The 23,303-nt window shown below is 46.4% G+C and overlaps 1 protein-coding gene across 8 annotated transcripts in view; it reads right to left on the reverse strand.

The window, feature by feature from the left end:
* The window catches only part of MUC16 (mucin 16, cell surface associated), a 118,461-nt gene that overhangs the window by 23,468 nt on the left and 71,690 nt on the right, over positions 1-23,303 (reverse strand). For 5 of the 8 annotated variants that reach the window (XM_015471982.3, XM_015471979.3, XM_015471978.3 and 2 more), the window contains 16 exons: positions 22,574-22,609; positions 22,286-22,351; positions 17,627-17,751; positions 17,379-17,449; positions 15,977-16,149; positions 14,430-14,465; positions 12,702-12,826; positions 12,481-12,548; positions 11,676-11,848; positions 10,441-10,476; positions 6,864-6,988; positions 6,705-6,772; positions 5,647-5,819; positions 3,930-3,965; positions 1,084-1,208; positions 923-990 (listed from right to left, as the gene is read on the reverse strand). In XM_015471982.3, the coding sequence (XP_015327468.2) occupies positions 923-990; positions 1,084-1,208; positions 3,930-3,965; positions 5,647-5,819; positions 6,705-6,772; positions 6,864-6,988; positions 10,441-10,476; positions 11,676-11,848; positions 12,481-12,548; positions 12,702-12,826; positions 14,430-14,465; positions 15,977-16,149; positions 17,379-17,449; positions 17,627-17,751; positions 22,286-22,351; positions 22,574-22,609 (1,504 nt within the window). Of the gene's footprint in view, positions 1-922; positions 991-1,083; positions 1,209-3,929; positions 3,966-5,646; positions 5,820-6,704; positions 6,773-6,863; positions 6,989-10,440; positions 10,477-11,675; positions 11,849-12,480; positions 12,549-12,701; positions 12,827-14,429; positions 14,466-15,976; positions 16,150-17,378; positions 17,450-17,626; positions 17,752-22,285; positions 22,352-22,573; positions 22,610-23,303 lie in introns of those variants that run through there. The other 3 variants (XM_015471977.3, XM_010806744.4, XR_009495160.1) reach the window with 3 other exon arrangements.

The following is a 23,303-nucleotide window of genomic DNA, read 5'->3' on the forward strand; positions in this document are numbered from 1 at the left end:
GATTTTCCAGGCAAGGATATTGGAGTAGGTTGCCATTTCCTGCTCCAGGGGATCTTCCCAACCCAGGGATTGAGCCTGTGTCTCCTGCTTGGCAGGAGGAGTCTTTACCACTGAGCCACCTGGAAAACTGCTCTCCCATTTCTATTTCTTTATGCTCTCACTGCCTTTGAAATCACCTTACTTAGATATTTATTCTGCTACTAGGTATCAGTTTTATTGACTAGATGTGGGCAGGTCTACTGCCTGCCACCCAGAGTACCACCTGCCTCAGAGGCTGTACCATCAGTGTCAGTTGAATGAAAATATGAATGAAAAGTACTTCACCCATACCAACAGGTCACAGACCGACCAGGAGAAGTGAGATTAACTGCTCAGTGGACACGGAGTTTCTGCTCAGGGTGATGAGAAGTTTTGGGAGTAGACAGTGATGATGTCAGCACACCATTGTGCATGTAATCAATATCACTGAATTGTACACTTAAAAATGGCCAAAAAGGCTAATTTTACATCTGTATTATTTATGTTTTTGGGCTTCCCTGGTGGCTCAGTGGCAAAGAACCTGCCTGCCAAAGCACGAGACATGGGTTCCATCCCTGGGTTGGGAGGATCCCCGGGAGAAGGAAATGGCAACCCACTCTAGTAGTCTTGCCTGGAGAATCCCATGGACACAGGAGCCTGGAGGGCTATGGCCCATGAGGTCACAAAAGAGTTGGACATGACTTAGGGACTAAAACAATGATAACAACAACAAACAAAATTATGTTATCACAATTTTTAAAAATTAATAATGTAATGTGAAAAAAATGGATGTAGAATAGGACCCTCCAAGGATAGCCTGCTGCCTCTGGGAGCAGCTCCCACAGCCAGGAGTCCACGTCCTTAGGTGGCGTGCCAGTGGTGGGGATGGTGGGGGTGTTCTCACCTTAGGGAGATGACTCTGCAGCCCGCATACCGGGCACCCAGGCTGCTCCTCTGGAACAGTGGGCTGAGCTGGAGAGAAAGGAGAGAGCCATTGGTGGTCACATGTGGGTGTCGGTCCACAGGAAGGGCACGATGGGGTGAACGGGAAAGGAGGCATCTCACCAGGTGCTGCATGAGGGTGTCTGTGATGTTGAACTTGTGGGAGCCTGGGTGACCCATGTCTGCAGAGTAGCGCAGGTTGTCGATGGTGAAGTTCAGCGTGAAGGGCTTCTCACTGACCTCCCCAGCTACAGTAGGTAGAGAGAGAGTCCAGGCTCACTGGGAGCTTGGGTCCCAGTGTCCACCCAGGTGGGGCTTCCAAGGGTCCTGTGTCTTCTTCCCAATCAACCTGAAGGTCACTTGCTGATGTGATGGCTCCAGCAACCAGTGAGGGTTGGCTTAATGATTTGGGGACTCATTTTTTGCGCCCTTATGTAGGCGTGGAGGGCTCTGTGAAAACACTGGTGGCTTTGTCCTTTCCCAGGAGAAAAGGGCACTGATGACCCCAGACATCTGTCATAGTCTCTCTGCTCTCCAACTCTCTGTCTCTGTCTCTCTCTATGCACATATATTTATATTTAAATATAAATTTATAAGTGAATGTATACTATGTAAACATGTAGTTAATATATTATATATTATGTAATAGATAAATAAATATACATATCTTCCCATATATGTGTGTGTGTGTGTGTGTGTGTGTGTGTGTTTGTGTATTTCTTTCTCTTTCTCCTCCCCTTACAGCCAGGTGTGCCAATCTTTTATGCATTGGTTAAAAAAACCCAACAGTCTAGCAGCTATAACCAACCTTTCAGCATCTCAGTGGACTGATGTGTAAGATAATATAATAATGACTCCTGCTTCAAAGGTTGTTATGAAGTTTCAACAAGTTAATTTTTGTAAGACATTTAAGCACAGTGCCTGGAACGGATGGATCAATAGTTGGGGTGACTTGTATACACCCCAAGAGGAGTAGAATAAAGGAACGTATGATGCAAGTGAGACGAGAGACCCCTTGACTTGACTCTAGACTAGATAAGCACAGCAGGAGCTAAGTGATTAAGCGAAAACTTTTCTCTGGGATAAAACTTTACTTCTCTCTCCTCCTTTCCCTCCACTCCTTTCTATGTATCACTACTTCCAGCTTTCCTTCTGCTCACCTTTCTTTCCATGTTTCTTCCCAAACATTTGTCCTTTCTTCTTCCTTCTATCCTTTCTTCCTTTTTTCCACCCACCTATCCATACACCTGTCCTTTTATCCTTCCTTTCTTCTATCCATCCACTTATCCATCCATCCACTCATCCATCCTTCTTTCCTACCTCACTTTCCCTTCCTTCTTCCCCTTCTTCTCTCCTTCTATGATCCTTCTGTCCCTGTTTCCTTCATTCCCTGCTTTCTTCCATCCATCTTTCCTTGCTCCCCCCTCCTTCAATCATTTCCTTTCTTCCATCCATCCATCCTTTCATTCCATTCATTCCTATTTCCCTCCTCACATCTGTTTATACATCCTCCCTCCTCCCCTTCACTTTCCCTTCTTCCATTCATCTTTCTGCCTTTCATCAGCTCATCCATCTTCTCTCTCTCTCTCCTTCCACTCATCACTTCTTTGATCAGTGATGGACCCAAGGACAGTTTGGGTGTGTTGAAATAACACACTCCTAAGGCAAGGGTGAGTTTCCCTGATGTGTTAATAGTAAAGAATTTGCCTGCCATGCAGGAGATGCAGGATACACGGATTTGATCCCTGGCTTGGGAAGATCCCCTGGAGGAGAAAATGACAATCCACTCTGATATTCTTGCCTGGAAAGTCTCATGGACAGAGGAGGCTGGCAGGCTACAGTCCACGGGGCACAAAAAGTTGGACATGACTTAACGACTGAGAAAGACAAGGGCGGTAGATTCTTGAAAACCTACAAGGTCCTCATTACAGGATTTGCTGGGAATGCATTTTGGTGAACACCTATTATGTCTGGTCCATGAACTAGAACATAATAGGTGTGCACCAAAAATCAGCATGTCTTTTGAGATAAACTCACTATAAATAGCAAGAAATGACAACATGAGTTTTGGAATTGCATGAACTCTTGGTTTTCTTAGTTATCTGCTGTGTAGCTTGGGATTCTGAGTCTAGTTTCCTCAACTGTAAAATGGAGCAAAATCACATGACTGTATGGAGAATTAAGGTATAGAGTGCATATACTTTAATGAATTGTCCCCCCATTCATATGTTGAAGTCCCAGTCTCAGTTCCTCAGAAGGTGACTGGAGACCTCCCTGGTGGTCCCGTGGCTAAGATTCCCAATGCATGGGACCTGGGTTCGAGCCCTTGTCAGGGAACTAAGATCTCACATGCCAAAACTAGGAGTCTGCATGCCGCAACTAAAAAACGATCCTGCATATGCAACTTAAAAAAAGGTCCTGAATGCTACAACTAAAGATCCTGCATGCCATAACCAGCACCCGAAGCAGTCAAATAAATAAACAAAATATTAAAAAAAGAGTACTAGGGAGATGGTGTTAGGAGAATTAAAATGCAAGCCATATGAAGGTCAGAATATAGTGGGATAACACTTGTTTTTCAGTCACTCAATCATGTCCAACTCTTTGTGACCCCATGGACTGTAACCCACCAGGCTCCTCTGTCCATGGAATTCTCCAGCAAAAAACACTGGAGTGGGTTGCCATTTCCTTCTCCAGGGGATATTTCTGACCCAGGGATTGACTTCACGAATCCTGCATTGTGGGCAGATTCTTTGCTGCTGAGCCATGAGGGAAGCCGGGTGGGAGAACATAAATGTGTCTAAAACCTCCTGGGCGGGAACTTCCCACCAGGAATCAGGAGAGAGAGAAGGGATAAGGTAAGGACCTTCCAGAAGCTTCCCTCATGTAGGACAGAGGGTGAAGGAGAAAAACTGCTTTCCAACCCCAAAGTGGAGGCGGGCCAGGAAATCCAGGCCAGGCATACTCACTGGTGGTAGTGGGGGCCAGGGCTGCATAGGTGTAACCTGCAGACAGAAGATGAGAGAAGCTGAATCAGCATTGGGGTGAACATAAAAGATTAAGGGATATATGGTATTTGTTCTTCTCTTTCAGACTGTCATATAGAATTAATTAAGTCAAAAAGAGTAAAACAAATATTGTATATAAACGCATATATGGGGAGTCTAGCAAATGGCCCTGATAAACCTATTTGCAGGGCAGGAATAGAGACAGAGACATAGAGAAAGGACACGTGGACACAGCGGGGAAGGACAGGGTGGGATGAATTGGGAGATTAGCATCGACGTCTATATACTGTGTGTGTGTGCTGAGTTGCTTCAGTCGCATCTGACTCTGTGTGACCCTATGGGCTGTAGCCCGCCAGGTTCCTCTGCCCATGGGATTCTCCAGGCAAGAATACTGGAGTGGGATGCCATGCCCTCCTCCAGGAGATCTTCCTGACTCAGGGATTGAACCCACATGTCTTATGTCTTCTGCATTGGCAGGCAGGTTCTTTACCACTAGCGCCACCTGAGAAGCCCTTATATACTCTGCTATGTATGAAATAGCTAGCTAGCAAGCTCCGAGAGTTGGTGATGGATAGGGAAGCCTGGAATGCTGCAGTCCACGGGGTTGCAAAGAGTCGGACATGACTGAGCAACTGAACCGAACTGGGAAGCTACTGTATAGCACAGGGAGTTCAACTCAGTGCTCTGTGATGACCTAGATGGGTGGGATGGGGGCGGGGTGGGAGGCTCAGGAAGGAGGAGGGGTATGTATGCTGACAGTTGATTCACACTGTTGTACAGCAGAAACTAACACAACATTGTAAAGCAATTATGTGCACGCATGCTCATTTATGTCTGACTCGTTGTGACCCCATGGACTGTAGCCTGCCAGGCCCCTCCAGGATTTTACAGCCTTCCAGGCCCCTCTGGGATTTGCCAGGCCTCTATGGGATTTTACAGGTGAGAATACTAAAGTCGGTTGCCATTCCCTTCTCCAGGGAATCTTCCTGACCCAGGGATCGAACCCTCTCTCCTGTATTTCCTGCACTGGCAGGCAGATTCTTTATCACTGAACCACCAGGGAAACCCCAATTAAAAAAAAAAAATGAAGGAAGTTATTTCAAGGAAAAATTGAAAACATGTTATTGAGAATTTGAAGCATTTTAATGGATTAATGTCATTATTGCTATTAGAAAAATAAAATTAAGCAAAAGTAGTGGCTCAGATGGTAAAGAATCTGCCTGCGATACAGGAGATCTGGGTTCGATCCCTAGGTTGGGAAGATCCCCTGAAGAACCCACTCCAGTATTCTTGCCTGGAGAATTCCATGGACAGAGGAGCCTGGCAGGCTACAGTCCATGGAGTTGCAAAGAATCGGACATGTCTGAATGATAGACACTTTCACTTTCATACAAAAAATAAAATAAAAAATATTATACATTAAAAAAAAGATTAAAGAAGAGGGTGGATTTAGGGACCTATGTGGGGAAAGCAGAGAAGAAGAGGTGGTGGAGTGATGTTCAAGAAGAAGCAAGCAGGCAACAAGATTGGGCAGAACCAAGTTATTACTTCATCATAATGAAGACAACCCAGACCAGAAGGAGAAAAAGACGGATCAGAGCTCCCTTTAGAAGAATGAAAACAATGGCAACTCAAGTCCCCCTCCTCTTGATAGACCATGGCTATAACAGTCCCTCACCATTCACGTAGAGGCCATTTCGGTCCAAACTGAAGGAGCCCAGTTGGGTGATGCTGTCTGTCTCACGGCTGAGTTCCCAGTACAGCTGCTGTTTGTTCAGTGCGGGTCTTGCGGGGTCAGAGCGGAGGCTGCAGACTACATTCACTCCAGTGGCTGCTCCCCTCTTTTCGGGCCTAGAGAAGAAAAGATGTAGGAACGTGGAGTACTACGGAGGAGGCCGTCTAGGTGTGAAAGGGAGGAGGCTAAGGGAGATGCTGAAGGCATTAGCTTGGACGGCTGCAGGGGTTCTCCTAAGTGTCTTTCATCTGAGACCAGCCCCTAGCAACTCAGGACAGAAAATGTTTTAATTAGAAATTTGCAGGGGTGTTCCCTGGTGGTCCAGGGTTAGGACTTGGTACTTTCATTGCCCTGCTTGGGTTCAATCCCTGGTGGAGGAACTAAAATCATGCATGCGATGTGACCAAAAAAAAAAAAAAAGAGGGACTTCTCTGGTGATCCAGTGGTTAAGAATCTGCCTGCCAATGCAGGGGACATGGGTTTGATCCATGGTCTCGGAAGATCTCACATGCTGCAGAGCAACAAAGCCTGTGTGCCACGACTGCTGAAGCCAGCGCACCCTAGAGCCCGAGTTCCACAGCCAGAGAAGCCACCACAGAGAGAAGCCCATGCACCACAACTAGAGAGTAGCTAGCCATAACGAGAGAAAGCCTGCGCAGCAACGAAGACCCAGCAACGCCGAAAATAAATGAAAGCATAAATAAATAAATCGATTTCTTTAAAAAAAGGAATTTGCAGATAGGAATTTGCACTGATTATCCCACTTCTTCACAGAGGACAGCTTTCATTTGAAACAAAATATCATACAGATTCTGTAAATAACAATGATGCCTTGTTTCCAAGCATGGAGCATAGTACCATCTGGGCATGAAGAAGGCATGAGGGGTTATGGTGGGCACTGGAGCTCAGTACTTCCAGGGACACGCCTAGCCACTGAGTCCAGCGCCCAGTGCAAGAGGGTCCACTGACCGGATGAATCATTCCATCTGAGGGAGTCTCACCTGAGCAACTCCAGCCTGCAGCCAGCATAGAGGGGGCCGACACTGGTCTTATTGAGCAAGACCCTGAGCTGGTGGGGAAAGAGAGGGAGGTGAGCCGAAGGGACGAGAGGATACACAGGGGCAAGGTGGACCTAACAGAGGCCGTCCAAGGGCTCTCACTCGGTGCTGTAAGATCCTTTCGGTGGTGCTGAACTTCGGAGAAGATGGGCGCCCCATGTCCTCCGAGTAGTGCATGTTGGTGATGGTGAAGTTCAGGGTGAAGGACACCAGGTGAAGGTCAGTGGCTGCAGTAGGGGAGGAAGAGAAGGATGTCCAGTTGGGGCCACAGTCATGGCCAAGGTTTCCTGGGAGACTGGGACTGACATATACACCCTGTGTGTGCTAAGTTGCTTCAGTCGTATCTAATTCTTTGAGACCCTATGGGCCGCAGCCCACCAGAATCCTCTGTTCATGGGATTCTCCACGTAAGAATACTGGAGTGGGTTGCCATGCCCTCCTCCAGGAGTTCTTCCTGACCTAGAGATCAGACCCACATCTCTCACATCTCCCTCATTGGCAGGCGGGTTCTTTACCACTAGGGCCACCTGGGAAGCCCATAATACACTACTGTGTATAAAATAGATAATTAATGAGAACCAACTGTACAGCAGAGGGAACTCTACTCAAGGCACCAGAAGCAGATTAAGGAAAGCTGTGGGCTTCTCAAGCTGAAGGAGAGAACATTCTGGAATTGCCAAGACATGAGGAACCTTCATTCATTCATTCTGTGAGCACTTATTGAATACCTAGTGTGTGTGAGGTTCTGTGTTGGACTCTGCGTGCCCAAAGATGAATAGGGCATGGGACTTCCCTAGTGGTCTAGTTGTTAAGATTCCACACTACCGATGCAGGGGGACGGGGTTCAATCCCTGGTCAGGAAACTAGATCTGGTGTGCCACAACTGGGAGTTCACATGCTACAACTAAGACCTGATGCAGCCAAATAAATAAAATATTAAAAAAAAGATGAGTAGGGCAAAGTCTTTCATTGTGGCCAGTGGAGTGAGCAGGTCATTATGCTGCAGGGGAAGCTGGGGGTGGGGGATGGTGTGCAATTCCAGGATGGTCACCCAGCCAATGACTGGGAAAGATTCTTAGAGGAAGCATTATTTTAAGTGTAACCAAACCTATGAGTAAGAGTTAGGTGAATAGGAACGGGGCAGTGTTAAGCAGAGGGAACAGTGTGGCTATAGTCCTGGCCGGACGGCAGAACAATTACACTCAGAATGAAGTGCATTGGCCATGGGGGAGTGTAGGTGTGAGACTGGAGGGATCCTCTGAGCCCAGAAAACTGGGGCAGTGGTTATTCGGGACAAGGGTCTGGACTTGATTTGTAGACCAGATGGGGCCATCCAAAGATTGTCCACAAGAGAGGAATTAGGGCTCCCCTGATGGTCCAGTGGTTAAAAGTCCGCCTGCCAATTCAGAGGACAGGAGTTTGATCCCTTGCCCAGGCAGACTCCACATGCCACAGAGCAAATAAGCCCATGCACCTCAATACTGAGCCTGTGTGCTGCAACTACAGAAGCCCGAGCACCTGAAGTCCGTGTTCCACAGCCACAGAAGCCACTACAGTGAGAAGCCTGTGCACCGCAACTAGAGAGGAGCCCCTGCTCGCTGCAACTAGATCCAGCCTGCAAGTGGCAGGGAAGGCCCAGCACAGCCAAAAATAAATAATAAAAGACAGGAATTATATGGACAGAGGCTCATTGGGAGGGACACTGCAGCTGCTGGGGGGAAAACTGTAGGAAGCCAGTGTGGAAATGACTGCAGTATCCAAATGCTGGTGGCCCAAAGAAAGATTAAGCAATGCAGATGCAGGGAAAGGAAAGACTCTCAAGACATTCCGAAAGGAGATGATTTTGTGATGGACAGATGTGGGTGGTGAGCAAGAGGGAGGGCCTAAGCTGGCACTCATGTCCCTACCTTTGGTGATGGGGAGAAGGAACAAGTTTGGGAGAGGATGATGATGTTAAGGGTCAGAGACCAAGAGGCCATGTGATGTCTGGCAGCTGGGCGAACCCAGGGTTGGGAGCTGCTGTGTGGCTGGGACTGGACTCAGGGTTTAGATTCTGAACAACTGGACCCTAAGCAGCCAGATGGCCCTTAAGATCCATGGAAATGGATGTGTTCACTCAGGGAAGGTGAGTAAGCAATGAAGGAAGAAGTGATCTTGTGGGAATGATTTTGTAAAAATGCCTTGGGTACCAGTAAGAGCCTTTCTACCTGTAGGTTTGGAGGATGGAGCCAGGGAAGACACTAGGAAGAATGTGGAGGTCCAAGCAGAGGAAAAAGACACCAGAAATGAAATTGAGAGTGGTACATCTGTAAAGAAATAGTGGCAGTGGTGGTGGTTCTAGTTATTAAAATGTGATTCTTTTCAGTTCAGTTCAGTCACTCAGTTGTGTCCAACTCTTTGTGACCCCATGAACCGCAGCACGCCAGGCCTCCCTGTCCATCACCAACTCCTGGAGTCCATCCAAACCCATGTCCATGGAGTCAGTGATGCCATCCAACCATCTCATCTTCTGTTGTCTCCTTCTCCTCCTGCCCTCAATCTTTCCCAGCATCAGGGTCTTTTCAAATGAGTCAGCTCTTCGCATCAGGTGGCCAAAGTATTGGAGTTTCAGCTTCAACATCAGTCCTTCCAATGAACACCCAGGACTGATCTCCTTTAGGATGGACTGGTTGGATCTCCTTGCAGTCCAAGGGACTCTCAAGAGTCTTCTCCAACACCACAGTTCAAAAGCATCAATTATTTGGTGCTCAGCCTTCTTCACAGTCCACTCTTACATCCATACATGACCACTGGAAAAACCATAGCCTTGACTAGATGGACCTTTGTTGACAAAGTAATGTCTCTGCTTTTCAATATGCTGTCAAGGTTGGTCATAACTTTCCTTCCTCTTTTAGCAGTGGATAAAGAAGATGTGTGTATACACACACACACACACATAGGAATATTACTCATTCATGAAAAAGAGTGAAACAATGCCATTTGCAGTAACATGGATGGGCCTAGAGATTGTCACACAGAATGAAGTAAGTCAGACAGAGAAGGAGAAATATCATGACATCCATTACAGGTGGAATCTAAAGAGATATGATACAAATGAACTAACTTACAAAACAGAAAGAGACTCACAGACTTAGAGGATAAGCTTAATTGCAGGGGTGAGGGGGAAGGATGGGGGAAGGGATAGTCAGGGAGTTTGGGATGGCCATGTACACTCTGCTATACTTAAAATGGATAACCCACAAGGACCTACTTGTATAGCACAGGGAACTCTGCTCAATGTTATGTGGCAGCCTGGATGGGAAGGGAGTTTGGGAGAGAATGTATACATGTATGTGTATGGCTGAGTCCCTTTGCTGTCCACCTGAAACTATCACAACATTGTTAATCGGCTATACTACAATACAAAATAAAAAGTTAAAAAAAGTAAAAACAAAGAAACAAAAAATGTGTCCTTCTCTGCCCCATGTAGCCTGCAGTCAGGGCACCATCCTCAGTTGTGTGTATCGGGGAGGGGAGGAGAGGTGACTCTTGCCACCTGCAATTCAGTCCACGTTTGCTATGCAGGTCCTCTGGGCCACTACCATCCAGAGGGCTGTAACAGGAGGGAAGGGTTGGCTGGTTAAACAACTCCTGTTTTTCAGGGGAAGGGAGGTGGTTATAGGCACATAGAAATACTCACTGTTGGCAGTGGTGGCTGAGGTCCGATGGGAGTAACCTGTAAAGAAGGGGTGAGACGATGAGAAAGGGGATGGAGAGATGTTTAATGAAGAGACAGCTTGGCCATTGGAGAGATGGCAGCTGGACTAATATGGCTCTGAGTCGTTAAAAGGAAGACCGCGTGCTCACTGGGAAGGGATCAAAGTCTACTACTGCCCTCAGTCTCCAGAGAGACAAAGGTGTGCTCTGTTGTTGTTTAGTCAGTAAGTCATGTTGGACTCTTTGTGATCCCATAGACTGTAGCCGCCAGGCTCCTCTGTCTGTGGGATTTCTCAGTCAAGAATACTGGAGAGGGTTGCCATTTCTTCCTCCAGGGGGCCTTCCTGACCCAGGGATTGAAACCGAGTCTCCTGAATTGCAGATGGATTCTTTACCACTGAGCCACCTGGGAAGACCAAGGTGAGCCCTAAGCACTTTGAAACATGAGTCCGCAGTGGAAGTGCAGAACCCTTCTGCAGCAGAGCCCACCCAGTGGGGATGAAGAGACCCACCCCCAACATAGCCCCTCACCACTGATGGAGGCACTGTCATCACAGAAGCTGGGAGAAAACATCCCAAGTGCTTGGGTTGGGGACCTCATCATCTTGGGGAATCCAGGAAGGAAGGGGCTACACCTGGGACTTTGGTGGGTATTGGTCTCTGTTTTCCCAGGGTTGGAGGGAAATGGGGGTAGGGAGAGGAGGCAATGGGCTCCTGGACTCTTCTCTTCCCAAGGGCTGGGATTCAGACAGAGGGTTATAGAGACTTCTGAGGCCTCTTAATACTGCTAGGCGTGGTGAGCTGAGTTTGGTGGTTGTATCCTACACATGTAGGGGGAGGAAGGGAGAAGAGGGGGAAAGATGAGTCAAAGTGAAGAAAGGATAGGGAGAATGTGGGGCCTCATGAAATGCAAACATTAAAAAAATGATGGTGGTCTTCCCTGGTGGTCCAGTGGTTAAGAATTTGCCTGCCAATGCAGGGGTCATGGGTTCAATCCCTGGTCTAGGAAAATTCCACATGCTGAGGAGCAACTAAGTCCATGCACCACAACTACTGAAATCCACATGCTCTAGAACCCATGCTCCGCAACAAGAGAAGCCAGCACAATGAGAAGCCTACACCCCACAACAGAGAGTAGCCTCCTCACTGCAACTAGAGATTGCACGGCAACAAAACCCAGCAGAAACAAAATAAATAAAAAGGATGGCAGACCCTCACCATTGACGTAGAGACTGTCCTGGTCCAGGGAGTAGGGGCCCAGCTGGGTGACACCGTGTGTCAGTTGACTCAGCTCCCAATACAGCTGCTCTCTGTCCAGCCCAGGGCCCACTGGATCAGGGCGGTGGGTGCAGACAGCATCCACTCCAGTGGCCGCTCCATTCTTTTCAGGCCTGGGAAGAGCAGCAGGAGAGGAGGTTGACAGTAAATGGAAACTCTAGGAGTAAGGGAGGGTATCGAGATCTCTGGGGATAGGACAGGAAGGGGCCAGGGGAAATGGGAAGGCTGGTAGAGAGGTGAGAAGTCAGACTTAGATTTTCTGAGAGCACAGACTTCCAGCCAACCTGGGACTTTAAGCAGAGTTGGTGTTGGGGGGAGGAAGTATTTCAATTAAATTGCAAATCTGAAGCCTGCTTCTTTCTGGGATGGGGACAAGAGAGCTCACACTGGAGACAGATGAAGAGCTGGATAGGTGAACAGCTGGAATTTGGGATTAAAGCAGGTTAAGAAGGCATGTTTCTCTTGAGAGAAATCATCAGGATAGAATTGAAAACCTAAAGGAAATGCCCTCATTGGTCAAGGGGAGGAGGGGGGGGAATTCAGAAGGATGACCAGGCTAGGGGCTCAATCCTGCTGATAGTCTGCAGAATCTGGGGCCTGTTGGGGGAAGTCCTTGGTCCTTAAGTCGGTGACTCCTGAGTACCACCTCAGCTGAGGATACAGGGAAGACAGGAAGGAGGAAGGTCAAACTCCTTGGGTCTGGGAGCACTTGAGGCAGCTCTGGCTGCCAACGCCAAGGTCTTACCTGAGTGCTGTCAGTCTGCAGCCTGAGTACAGGTGGCCCACACGGGTGTTCTTGAACAAGAGTCTGAGCTATAGAGGAGGGAGAGGGAGAATAGCAAGTGTGAGGGTTGGGAGACGGGCAGATGTGATATGGGCGTGGCTGGCATCCGTGGGAGCAAGGGTGAGGTAGGTGGGGCTTGTGTTTGGTGGGCGGGGCAGGAGTGAAGTGGGCGGGGCTCTCACCAGGTCCTGCAGGACTCTCTCCGTGTTGTTGAACTTCCAGGAACCAGGGCGATGCATGTCTTCCACATAGCGCAAGTTATTGATGGTGAAGTTGAGGGTGAATGGCACCAGGGCAGGGCTGGCTACTGTAGTAGGAGTTTGCGAGAGATATCCACTGAGCTTACCCTATGCTCAATAAGCTGGGGCATGGGTCATCCCATGTACATGTCCTCAAAACTGGGGAGGGTCTTCCTCCAGCATGGGTAGTTTCCACAGGGAGATCCCAGACATCGCCCCCACTGGAAGCACTGGGGATAGTTGTGAAAAAGTGCACTAAAGAGTAAATATTGGGTTGGCCCAAAAGTTCCTTCGGGTCTGTCCATGTGCTATAACAGAAGAACCCAAACAATTTTGGGGCCAACCCAATATATCCATAGGCAGGATGCAAGCATATCTGACTCTTCAGTTAACTAAAATTCCAGACAGATGTCCTGTTTTTTTTTTTTTTTTGAGCTTTTTTTAAAGAAACAATTATTTTTCTGAGATTCATCTACTTATTGTTTTTAAAATTTTGTTTGAAGAAATGCTTGCATTGCATTTTTATGGGTAAGACTCTGTTGTAAGTACCTTCCTTACATTTTAACTCATTTACTTCTTGAGGCAAAACCTTTGGAGGGAGATAGTATTCTTATCCCCATTTTACAGATGTAAAAACTCAAGGGAGGTTAAGTAATTTGCCCCAAGCCATTTAATCTATAAATGGCAGAGCATAGAATGAATCCAGCTGTGTGGTCCAGGAATCTGTGCTCCTAACCCCTCCACTTAGGACCACTGGCAAGAACCACCTGTAGTGACCACTCATTCTGGCCTGAGTGGTCAGTGGTGAGAACTCCTTCGGATGCCCTAGCTGATGAGTATCTAGAGATTCAAGCAAGCCAGAGATAATGATATCTCAGACTCTCAGTCGGGTCAATGGGTGGTATTGAAATCTACTCTGGGCCAGTTGGAGGCCAGGAATGGGAAGCTGGCCTCTGATCAAGCCAGAGTCTGCCTAAGTCCCTGACCAGGACCTGTGAGACAGCTATACTTGTAGCTCATGCTATTCCTTTCTTTTCTGGAAATAAAAACTAAATTCCCTGAAAGAACCAACTCTTCTCACCACCAAATCTCACCCATGATAATGCTAATTATAATTCAATATTTACTTGCACATTCACATCTTTAGTCTCTGTCTTTCATGTTGGAAGGCCATCTAAGACTAGCCCTTTCTATTCTCTTTGCTGCTGTATCACCGGGGCCTTTTACATAGTAAGTGCTAAATAAATACTTATCAAATGAATGAATGAATGAATGAGTATGATGATCTCCAATGACCAAGTGGCCAAGATCTTTGCAGGAAAAAAGTGCAGAGAGGAAGCTCCTACCAGTAGATACTGAGATGGGGGCCATAGAAGTCGCTGGGAAGATGGTAGAGGTTGTGGCAACTGAGAGGAAAACACAGCAAGGCAAATATAGCAGTAGAGAGGGCTTCTCTAATCAAGGAGGGCCCATCATGGAACCTTAAGATCCTTTTCCTGTTCAGCCTAAGGGCTGTACCGGGCTTGTCTTTTCCCAGCTGGAGAGTGAAAGTAGGGAAAGTCCAGAGATTTCTTGGTTCCTTCCACCTCTGGGTACATGGACTAAGGATAACAGGGAGGAAGGATGGGCCCCAAAGCAATGGGACATTAGGGCCCACAAATTACTACTCACTGCTGGGGGTGGAGTTCAGGGCCTGATGGGTATAGCCTGCAGAAAGAGAAGGAGACAAAAGATCAAGGTATAAGGATGGTGGGGTGGGAGTGGCAAGAATCTGGGGCAAGAATTTGAGTTTCTATGAATCTATTTATTTAATAGATTTATTTAATACCCACACTGGTAAAGAATCTGCCTGCCAAGCAGGAGACACAGGTTCAATCCCTGGGTCAGGAGGATCCCCTGGAGAAGAAAATGGCAACCCATTCCAGTATTCTTGCTTGGGAAATCCCATGGACAGAGGAGCCTGGAAGGCTACAGTCCATGGGGTTGCAAAAAAGGTGGACATGACTTAGGGACCGAGTCACTATAACAGCGATTTATTTAAGTAGTGTTCATGGGGCACCCTCAAAGTGTAGACCGTATAGACAAACCTTAGAGAATGCAATGAAAACAGAGAGATTTTTTAATAGATTAAAAAAAAATGTGGACCACTTTTAAAGTCTTTTATTGAATTTGTTACAATATTGTTTCTGTCTTATGTTTTGGCTTTTTGGCCACAAGGCATGCAGGATCTTAGCTCCCTGACCAGGGGCCGAACCCTCACCCCCTGCATTAGAAGGTGAAGTCTTAACCATTGGATCAGCAGGACAGTCCTGGGGGGACTCTCTGAATCAGGTCATCTGTTGTTTATCCCTCTGCCATCTCTCCCCCTCACCCTGTCTGAGTGTCTGATCCCTCAATGTTTCTCCAGAAATGCTGTGAACGAGGGAACAAACCAAAGGTGCAGGCTGGTTTGAGACAAGCTCAAACCCTCCCCATACCGGGTAGGAGGACAGGTGATCTAAAATGTATGTCATGAGCCCAGGGCACGCGGTCTGCAGTGAGCCCCGCAAGGAACCAGGAGGAGGTCCTGAGTGTAGCTCATGGTATGGTGAACGGTGGGGAGGGGCAGTTAGTGCAACAAGGTTAAGGGAGATGTGGGGACCCAGTATGAGTCAAGGATACTCTGGTGCAATAAAAGGGGTTTCAGGGGGTAGAGGCCATCAAGGATTCCCCATCAGCATCCTCTCATCAGGAGAGAAGGTCTTGAGGGTGGATTCAAGATTAAAAAAACCATGAGGGGCTTCCCTGGTGTCTCAGTGATACAGAATCCACCTGCCAGTGCAGGGGACATGGGTTCGACCCCAGGTCCGGGAAGATCCCACATGTTTTGGAGCAACTAAACCTGTGTGCCACAGCTATTGAGCCTGTGCTCTGAAGCCCGGGAGCCACTACTGTTGAGCCCAAGTGCCGCGACTACTGAAGCCCGTGTGCCCTAGAGCCTGTGCTCTCCAACAAGAGAAGCCACTGCAACGAGAAGCCTCAACTAGAGAGTAGCCCCCGCTCAACTCAACTTGAGAAAGCCCACAGAGCAAAGACCCAGCATAGGCAATAGATAAACATATTTTCTTTTTAAAAAAGAAGAAACCATGAAGCCAAGATCTGAATCAACACACCCAGAGCACACAGCCAAGCCTCTAAGGGCAAGACATTGAGTGTGATCTCAAGTCTGAGGGGCTCACCATTGACGTAGAGACTGTCCCTGTCCAGGGTGTAGGGACCCAGCAGGGTGACGCCATGGGTCAGGTGGCTCAACTCCCAGTACAGCTGCTCTCTGTCCAATCCAGGGCCTTTGGGGTCAGGGCGATGCATGCAGATGGTGTCCACTCTGGTGGCTGCGCCATCCTTCTCAGGCCTGTGTAAAAACCTCCATATAGTTGGTCCAACTAGCTCTCCATCTGTCCATCCTGCCTTCCCTCTCTTTGCCACCCCTAAGGCAGAAACCTCAGAAGCCTGAATTAACAAGAAAGCTGCTGGGATCACCCTCTGTGTTTTTTCAGTCTTCTAATTTTACTGAGACTTTCAATGGCTAAGTCAAAGATCTCTCTTGGTAAATGTCACATTGCACTTGAAAATATTTGGGTTATTTTCAAATATCTTTGGATATTGATTTCTAACATAATTCCACAGTGATAAGAGAACAGACTCTGTATGATTTCAATACCTTTAGGTTATGAAATTTTTGCACCTTGTTTTATGTCCCTGGATATGTTCCAGTGTCTCCCAGTATATAGTCTATGGGAATTTGAATAGAATTTGTATCCTATTGTTGTGTGAAAACTGTATAAATCTTAATATCACATTCCTATAGGTAATTATTCCTTGGAGAAGGGCATGTCAACCCACTCCAGTATTCTTGCCTGGAGAATCCCATGGACAGAGGAGCCTGGTGGGCTACAGTCTATGGGGTTGCAAAGAGTCAGAGACAACTGAAGTGACTTAGCACACACACACGCACATGTAATTACTATACCTACACTGTATATAATATAATATATACCGGGCTTCTCAGGTGACATTAGTGATAAAGAAGGTTTTTTATTATGTCTCCTGCCAGTGCAGTAGACATAAGAGGTGCAGGTTCAATCCTTGGGTGGGGAAGATCCCCTGGAGTAGAAAGTGGCAACCCCTCCAATATTCTTGCCTGAAAAATCCCATGGACAGAGAGCCTGGCAGGCTATAGTCCATGGGGTCGCAGAGGGTCAGACACGACTGAGGGACTGAGCACACACCTTGCAAGGACGTAATGCAGGCAGTGGAGGCAGTGCTGTTTAAGGGCTAGGAGCTTGGCTCTAAACCTGAAATGCTGGGGTTGTTCTGTGTGACCTTCACAAATGACTTAATCCCTCTGAGCCTCAGTTTCTCCTTTTGTTCTTGCTTCCTGAGTGTAGGGAGAAGACTGATGATTAAATATAAAGTAGCAGCACACTGCCTTGGTCTTAGCACTTGTTAGTTGCTGGTGTATTGTTGTTATTAATACTTAGTATCCATGAACAGTAGTCATTCTAAGCGTGAGTGAAGTCAGGGAGCTGGTAGATTATGGCCCCATTAACCTGTTGGCTGTGTTGTTGGGGAGGGTCTTACCTGAGCAAGGCTAGTCTGCAGCCCGAATAGAGGGATCCCAGACTGCTGCTATTCTTGAACATGTGTTTGAGCTATTAAAAAGGAGAAGGGAGTTGAGAAGGAACTGCTGAGAGAGGCCAGGAGGAGCTGGGATATAGGCGGACTAATAGGTTGGGTGGGTGGGGCTGGCACTAGTGGGCGGAGCTGGGGCAAAGTGGGTGGGACTAGTGTTAGTGGGTGAGGCTGGCATTGATGGTCAGGGCTCTCACCAGACCCTGCAGGATCAACTCGGTGGCGTTGAATTTCCAGGAGCCAGGGCGCTGCATGTCCTTTGCAAAGGTTAGGTTGGTGATGGTGAAGTTGAGGGTGAAAGGCATCAGAAGAGGGACTTCTGCTGCAGCAGGGGAAGGAAAAAGACCACTCCTGAGTCAGACCTGGGCTGAGCTCTAAGATAACTTCCAGGGACAGAAATGGAGGGCCCAGATCTGAGGAAGCAAAGATTCCTAGCTGGCAGGCCACCGTAGGACCAGAGACAGAAGGCTAAATAAGGGGCAAAGCAAAATGCTGTTAAATGCAGTAGGGTGCACATTCCTTAGGATGACTATTATTTTTTTAAAAAAGAAAGAAAAAGAAAAAGAAATTTTGGGAATTCCCTGGCAGTCCAGTGGTTAGGACTCCACCTAGTCTTTCACTGCTGAGGGCCCAGGTTCAATTCCTGGTTAGGGAACTAAGGTTCGGCAAGCCATGCCGTGTTAAAAAAAGATACTGTTGGTGAGGATATGGAGAAATTGAATCCTTATGCATTGTTGGTGGAAAAGCTGGTGGCGTTGTTATAGAGAACAGTTTGGTGGTTCCTCATAAAGTTAATTCACTCCTAGGTATGTACACCCAAAGAACTGAAAACAGGGACTTGGAGACTTGAAAACAAATGTTCACAGCCGCAGCATTTACAGTAGCCAAAAAGTGGAAGAGACCTAAGTATCCATTAACAGATAAATGGATAAAGAAAACATGGTATATACAATGGAATAGTATTCAGCTATAAAAGGAATTTAGGAAGTCAAGAGATACCTGGAGTAACAGGCAAATTTGGCCTTGAAGTACAAAATGAAGCAGGGCAAAGGCTAACAGAGCTTTGTCAAGAGAATGCACTGGTCATAGCAAACACCCTCTTCCAACAACATAAGAGATGATTCTACACATGGACATCACTAGATGGTCAATACCGAAATCAGATTGATTAATCCTTTGCAGCCAAAGATGGAGAAGCTCTATATAGTCAGCAAAAACAAGACCAGGAGCTGATGTGGCTCAGATCATGAACACTTTATTGCCAAATTCAGACTTAAATTTAAGAAAGTAGGGAAAAACCACTAGACCATTCAAGTATAACCTAAATCAAATCCCTTACGATTATACAGTGGAAGTGACAAATAGATTCAAGGGATTAGATCTGATAGACAGAGTTCCTGAAGAACTATGGATGGAGGTTCATGACATTGTACAAGAGGCAGTGATCAAGACCATCCCCAAGAAAAAGAAATGCAAAAAGGCAAAATGGTTGTCTGAGGAGGCCTTACAAATAGCTGAGGAAAGAAGAGAAGTCAAAGGCAAAGGAGAAAAGGAAAGATATACCCATTTGAATGCAAAGTTCCAAAGAATAGCACAATGAAATAAGAAAGCCTTCCTCAGTGATCAATGCAAAGAGATAGAGGGAAACAATAGAATGGGAAACACTGGAGATCTCTTCAAGAAATTTAGAGATACCAAGGGAACATTTATGCAAAGATGGGCACAATAAAGGACAGAAATGGTATGGACCTAAAATAAGCAGAAGATATTAAGAAGAGGTGGCAAGAATACATAGAAGAACTATACAAAAAAGATCATCATGACCCAGATAACCACGATGGTGTGATCACTCACCTAGAGCCAGACATCCTGAAATGTGAAGGCAAGTGGGCCTTAGGAAGAATCATTATGAACAAAGCTAGTGGAAGTGATGGAATTCCAGTTGAGCTATTTCAAATCCTAAAAGATGACACTGTTATAGTACTGCACTCAATATGCCAGCAAATTTGGTCAGCAGTGGTCACAGGAATGGAAAAGGTCAGTTTTCATTCCAATCCCAAAGAAAGGCAGTGCCAAAGAATGCTTAAACTACCACACAATTGCACTCATCTCACACACTAGTAAAGTAATGCTCAAAATTCTCCAAGTCAGGCTTCAGCAGTATGTGAACCATGAACTTCCAGATATTCAAGCTGGATTTAGAAAAGGCAGAGGAAGCAAAGATCAAATTGCCAACATCTGTTGGATCGTTGAAAAGGCAAGAAAGTTTCAGAAAAACATCTACTTCTCCTTTATTGACTATGCCAAAGCCTTTGATTGTGTGGATCACAACAAATTGTGGAAAATTCTTAAAGAGATGGGAGTACCAGACCACCTTACCTGCCTTCTGAGAAATCTGTATGCAGGTCAAGAAGCAACAGTTAGAACAGGTCATGGAATAACAGATTGGTTCCAAATAGGAAAAGGAGTACATCAAGGCTGTATATCGTCACCCTGCTTATTTAACTTAAATGCAGAATTTATCATGTGAAATGCTGGGCTGGATGAAGCACAAGCTGGAATCAAGACTGCTGGGAGAAATATCAATAACCTCAGATATGCAGATGACACCACCCTTATGGAAGAAAGCTAAGAACTAAAGAGCCTCTTGATGAAAGTGAAAGAAGAGATGAAAAAGCTGGCTTAAAACTCAACATTTAGATAACTAAGATCATGGCATCCAGTCCCATCACTTCATGGCAAATAAATGGGGAAACAATGGAAACAGTGACAGACTTGATTGTTTTGGGCTCCAAAATCACTGCAGATGGTGACTGCAGCCATGAAATTAAAAGACGCTTGCTCCTTGGAAGGAAAGCTATGACCAACCTAGATAGCATGTTAAAAAGCAGAGACATTATTTTGCCAACAAAGGTCTGTCTAGTCAAAGCTATAGTTTTTCCAGTGGTCATGTATGGATGTGAGAGTTGGACTATAAAGAAAGCTGAGCACCAAAGAATTGATGTTTTTCAGCTGTGGTGTTGGAGAAAACTCTTGTGAGTTCCTTGGACTGAAAGGAGATCCAGTCCATCCTAAAGGAAATCAGTCCTGAATATTCATTGGAAGGACTGATACTGAAGCTGAAGCTCCAATACTTTGGCCACCTGATACAAAGAACTGACTCATTGGAAAATACCCTGATGCTGGGAAAGACTGAAGGTGGGAGGGGAAGGGGACGACAGAGGATGAGATGGCTGATGGCATCACCGAATCGATGGACATGAGTTTGAACAAGCTCTGGGAGTTGGTGATGGACAGGGGGGCCTGGCATGCTACAGTCCATAGAGTTGCAGAGTCGGACACAACTGAGCAACTGAACTGAACTGAACTGATAAAAGGAATGAACTTGTTATACTTCTACAACATGGATGAATCTTAAAAACATTATGCTAAGTGAAATAAATCACACATGAAAAGAGAAATACTGTATGATTCCCCTCACATAAAGTTACCTAGATTAAGTAAATTCACAGAGGCAGAAGAGATAATAGAGGTTACCAGGGCTGGGCACGGGGGTTAAGGGGATTTAATGTTTAATGGGTTTGGAGTTTCTGTTTGGGATGCTGCAAATTTTCTGGAAATGGATGGTGGTGATGACTGTACAATATTGTGAATAAACACTTAAAAATGGTAAATTAAAAAAATTTTAAATAGTAAATTCTATTGGTTCTATAGTAAATTCTCTCAGCCCCTCACCAGTCATGTGACCAGGGGCACGTTACTTAACTTGTCTGCCTATCTCCACTTCTTTATCTGTAAAATGGGGAGAATTATGCATTGTAGAGAAATTATGAAGGTTAAGTGACCATTAAAAGAGTCTGCACATTTCAAGAATATTATGCTGAATGAAAGGAGCCAATCCTCAAAGGTTACATGTACTTATATAACATTCTCGAAATAACAAAATTATAGAGATGGAAAACAGATTAGTAGTTGCCAAGGGTTCGAGTGGGAAAGATTGTTGTTTGTCGTGTCTGACTGAGACCCCATGGACTGTAGTCCTCCAGGCTTCTCTGTCCTTGGGATTCTCCAGGCAAGAATACTAGAGTGGGTGGCCATTTCCTTCTCCAGGGGAGCCTCCTGACCCCAGGATCAAACCCAGGTTTCCTGAATTGCAGGGAGATTCTTTACCGTCCATCACAAGGGAAGCCCTTAGAGGAGGGGGTGAGGGACTAAAATCTTATTCCCTCTGCCTAGCACAGAACACATATCCAATAAATATTTGTCACACTAAAATCCTTGGTACTCCCTGTGGTAGGTGTTTTATGCACATTTTCTTTCTTTTTACATTAATTTTTTAATTGGCATATAGTTGATTTACTCACATTTTTATTTCACTTTCACAACGACTACCAAGTATTATTATTCTTACTTGGCGGGTGAGGAAACTGAGGCACTGAGAGGATAAGTAAATTACGCATGGTCATCAGAGCTGGATGGATGAAGAATTCATATTTCATGCCCTTGAGGAATTTAGAGCAGTGCAGGGGCAGCCCATGGTAGTTCTCATTGTTTCACGGCAGCTTGTCTCTGAAACCCAAGGGTCCTAGCTTTGAGGCTTCCTAGAAGGATCTGGGGGCTTTCCTGGTGGCTCACACAGTAAAGAATTCACCTGCAATGCAGGAGACCTGGGTTCGATCCTTGGGGTGGGAAAATCCCTGGAGGAAGGCATGGTCACCCACTCCATTCTTGCCTGGAGAATCCCATGGACAGAGGAGCCTGGTGGGCTACAGTCCATGGGGTCGAGAACAGTCGGACATGACTGAGTGACTAAGCACACACAGCAACAGAAAGATCTGGAGAAAGAAGTCACCTACCTGTGGAGCTAGGGAAGTGGGTTGGCACCATGGAGGTCCCTGGGAAGGTTGGGGAGGTCCCAGCAGCTGAGGAGAAATGGTCCGGAGTGAGAATAGAGATTCCAAGCGGTGCATGGATGCCACCACATGTATCTTTCCAGTCCAATTGGAGCCACTGTACGTAGCGGGCATTGGATGAGACACCCGGGTCCTCCCATATCTCTACTCCCTGAGGCTCTGGAAGGAGGGGATCAGTGTTTGCCCACCAGGGGCCTGGAGCACAGGGTTATCAAGGTCTTGAGTACTCACCACTGGTGGTGGAGGCTGAGGTCCATTGGGTGTAACCTGCAATGAGAAACGGAGACAGGATTGGGATGCAAGCAGGAAAGAGATGGCCAAGATAGAGCTCAAGGACCAACACCCCCCACCCTCGACTGAGACTTCAAGTTGCAAAGCAACAGTTATGATGGGGGAACAACTGTATCTTGTTCTTAAAAGGCTTGTGACCCCATGTGACCCCTTAAAAGGCTATAGACCACCAGGCTGAGAAATCAAAGATCCAATATATGTCTTCACGGGTTCACAATTTACTGTTGTTTTTTAATCACTAAGTCATGTCCAACTCTTTGCAACCCCATGGACTGTAGTCCACCAAGCTCCTCTGTCCATGGGATTTCCCAGGCTAGAATATGAGAGTGAGTTGCCATTTCCTGCTCCAAGGGATCTTCCGGATAGAGATGTGTCTCCTGCCTTGGCAGGTGGATTCTTTACCACTCAGCCACAAGGGGAGCCCTTGCAATTTATTTGGGAAGATAAATACACTGACATTTCTAGAACGTGGGCTCTAAATTTGTGCTTTTCTAGAGGAGATTTTGAGATATTGCCAGGGGGAAGATGAATGGCCAGACTCTTGGGTCCCCATTGGCTACAGGCAGATTGATAGTATCTTTCATCTTCTTTTTTTAAAATTTATTTATTTGGTTACACCAGGTCTTAGTTGTAGCATGTGGGATGAAGTTCCCTGTTAGGAGCAGAGTTA

Source organism: Bos taurus, chromosome 7 (assembly GCF_002263795.3).
Source record: "Bos taurus isolate L1 Dominette 01449 registration number 42190680 breed Hereford chromosome 7, ARS-UCD2.0, whole genome shotgun sequence".
Lineage (NCBI taxonomy): Eukaryota > Metazoa > Chordata > Mammalia > Artiodactyla > Bovidae > Bos > Bos taurus.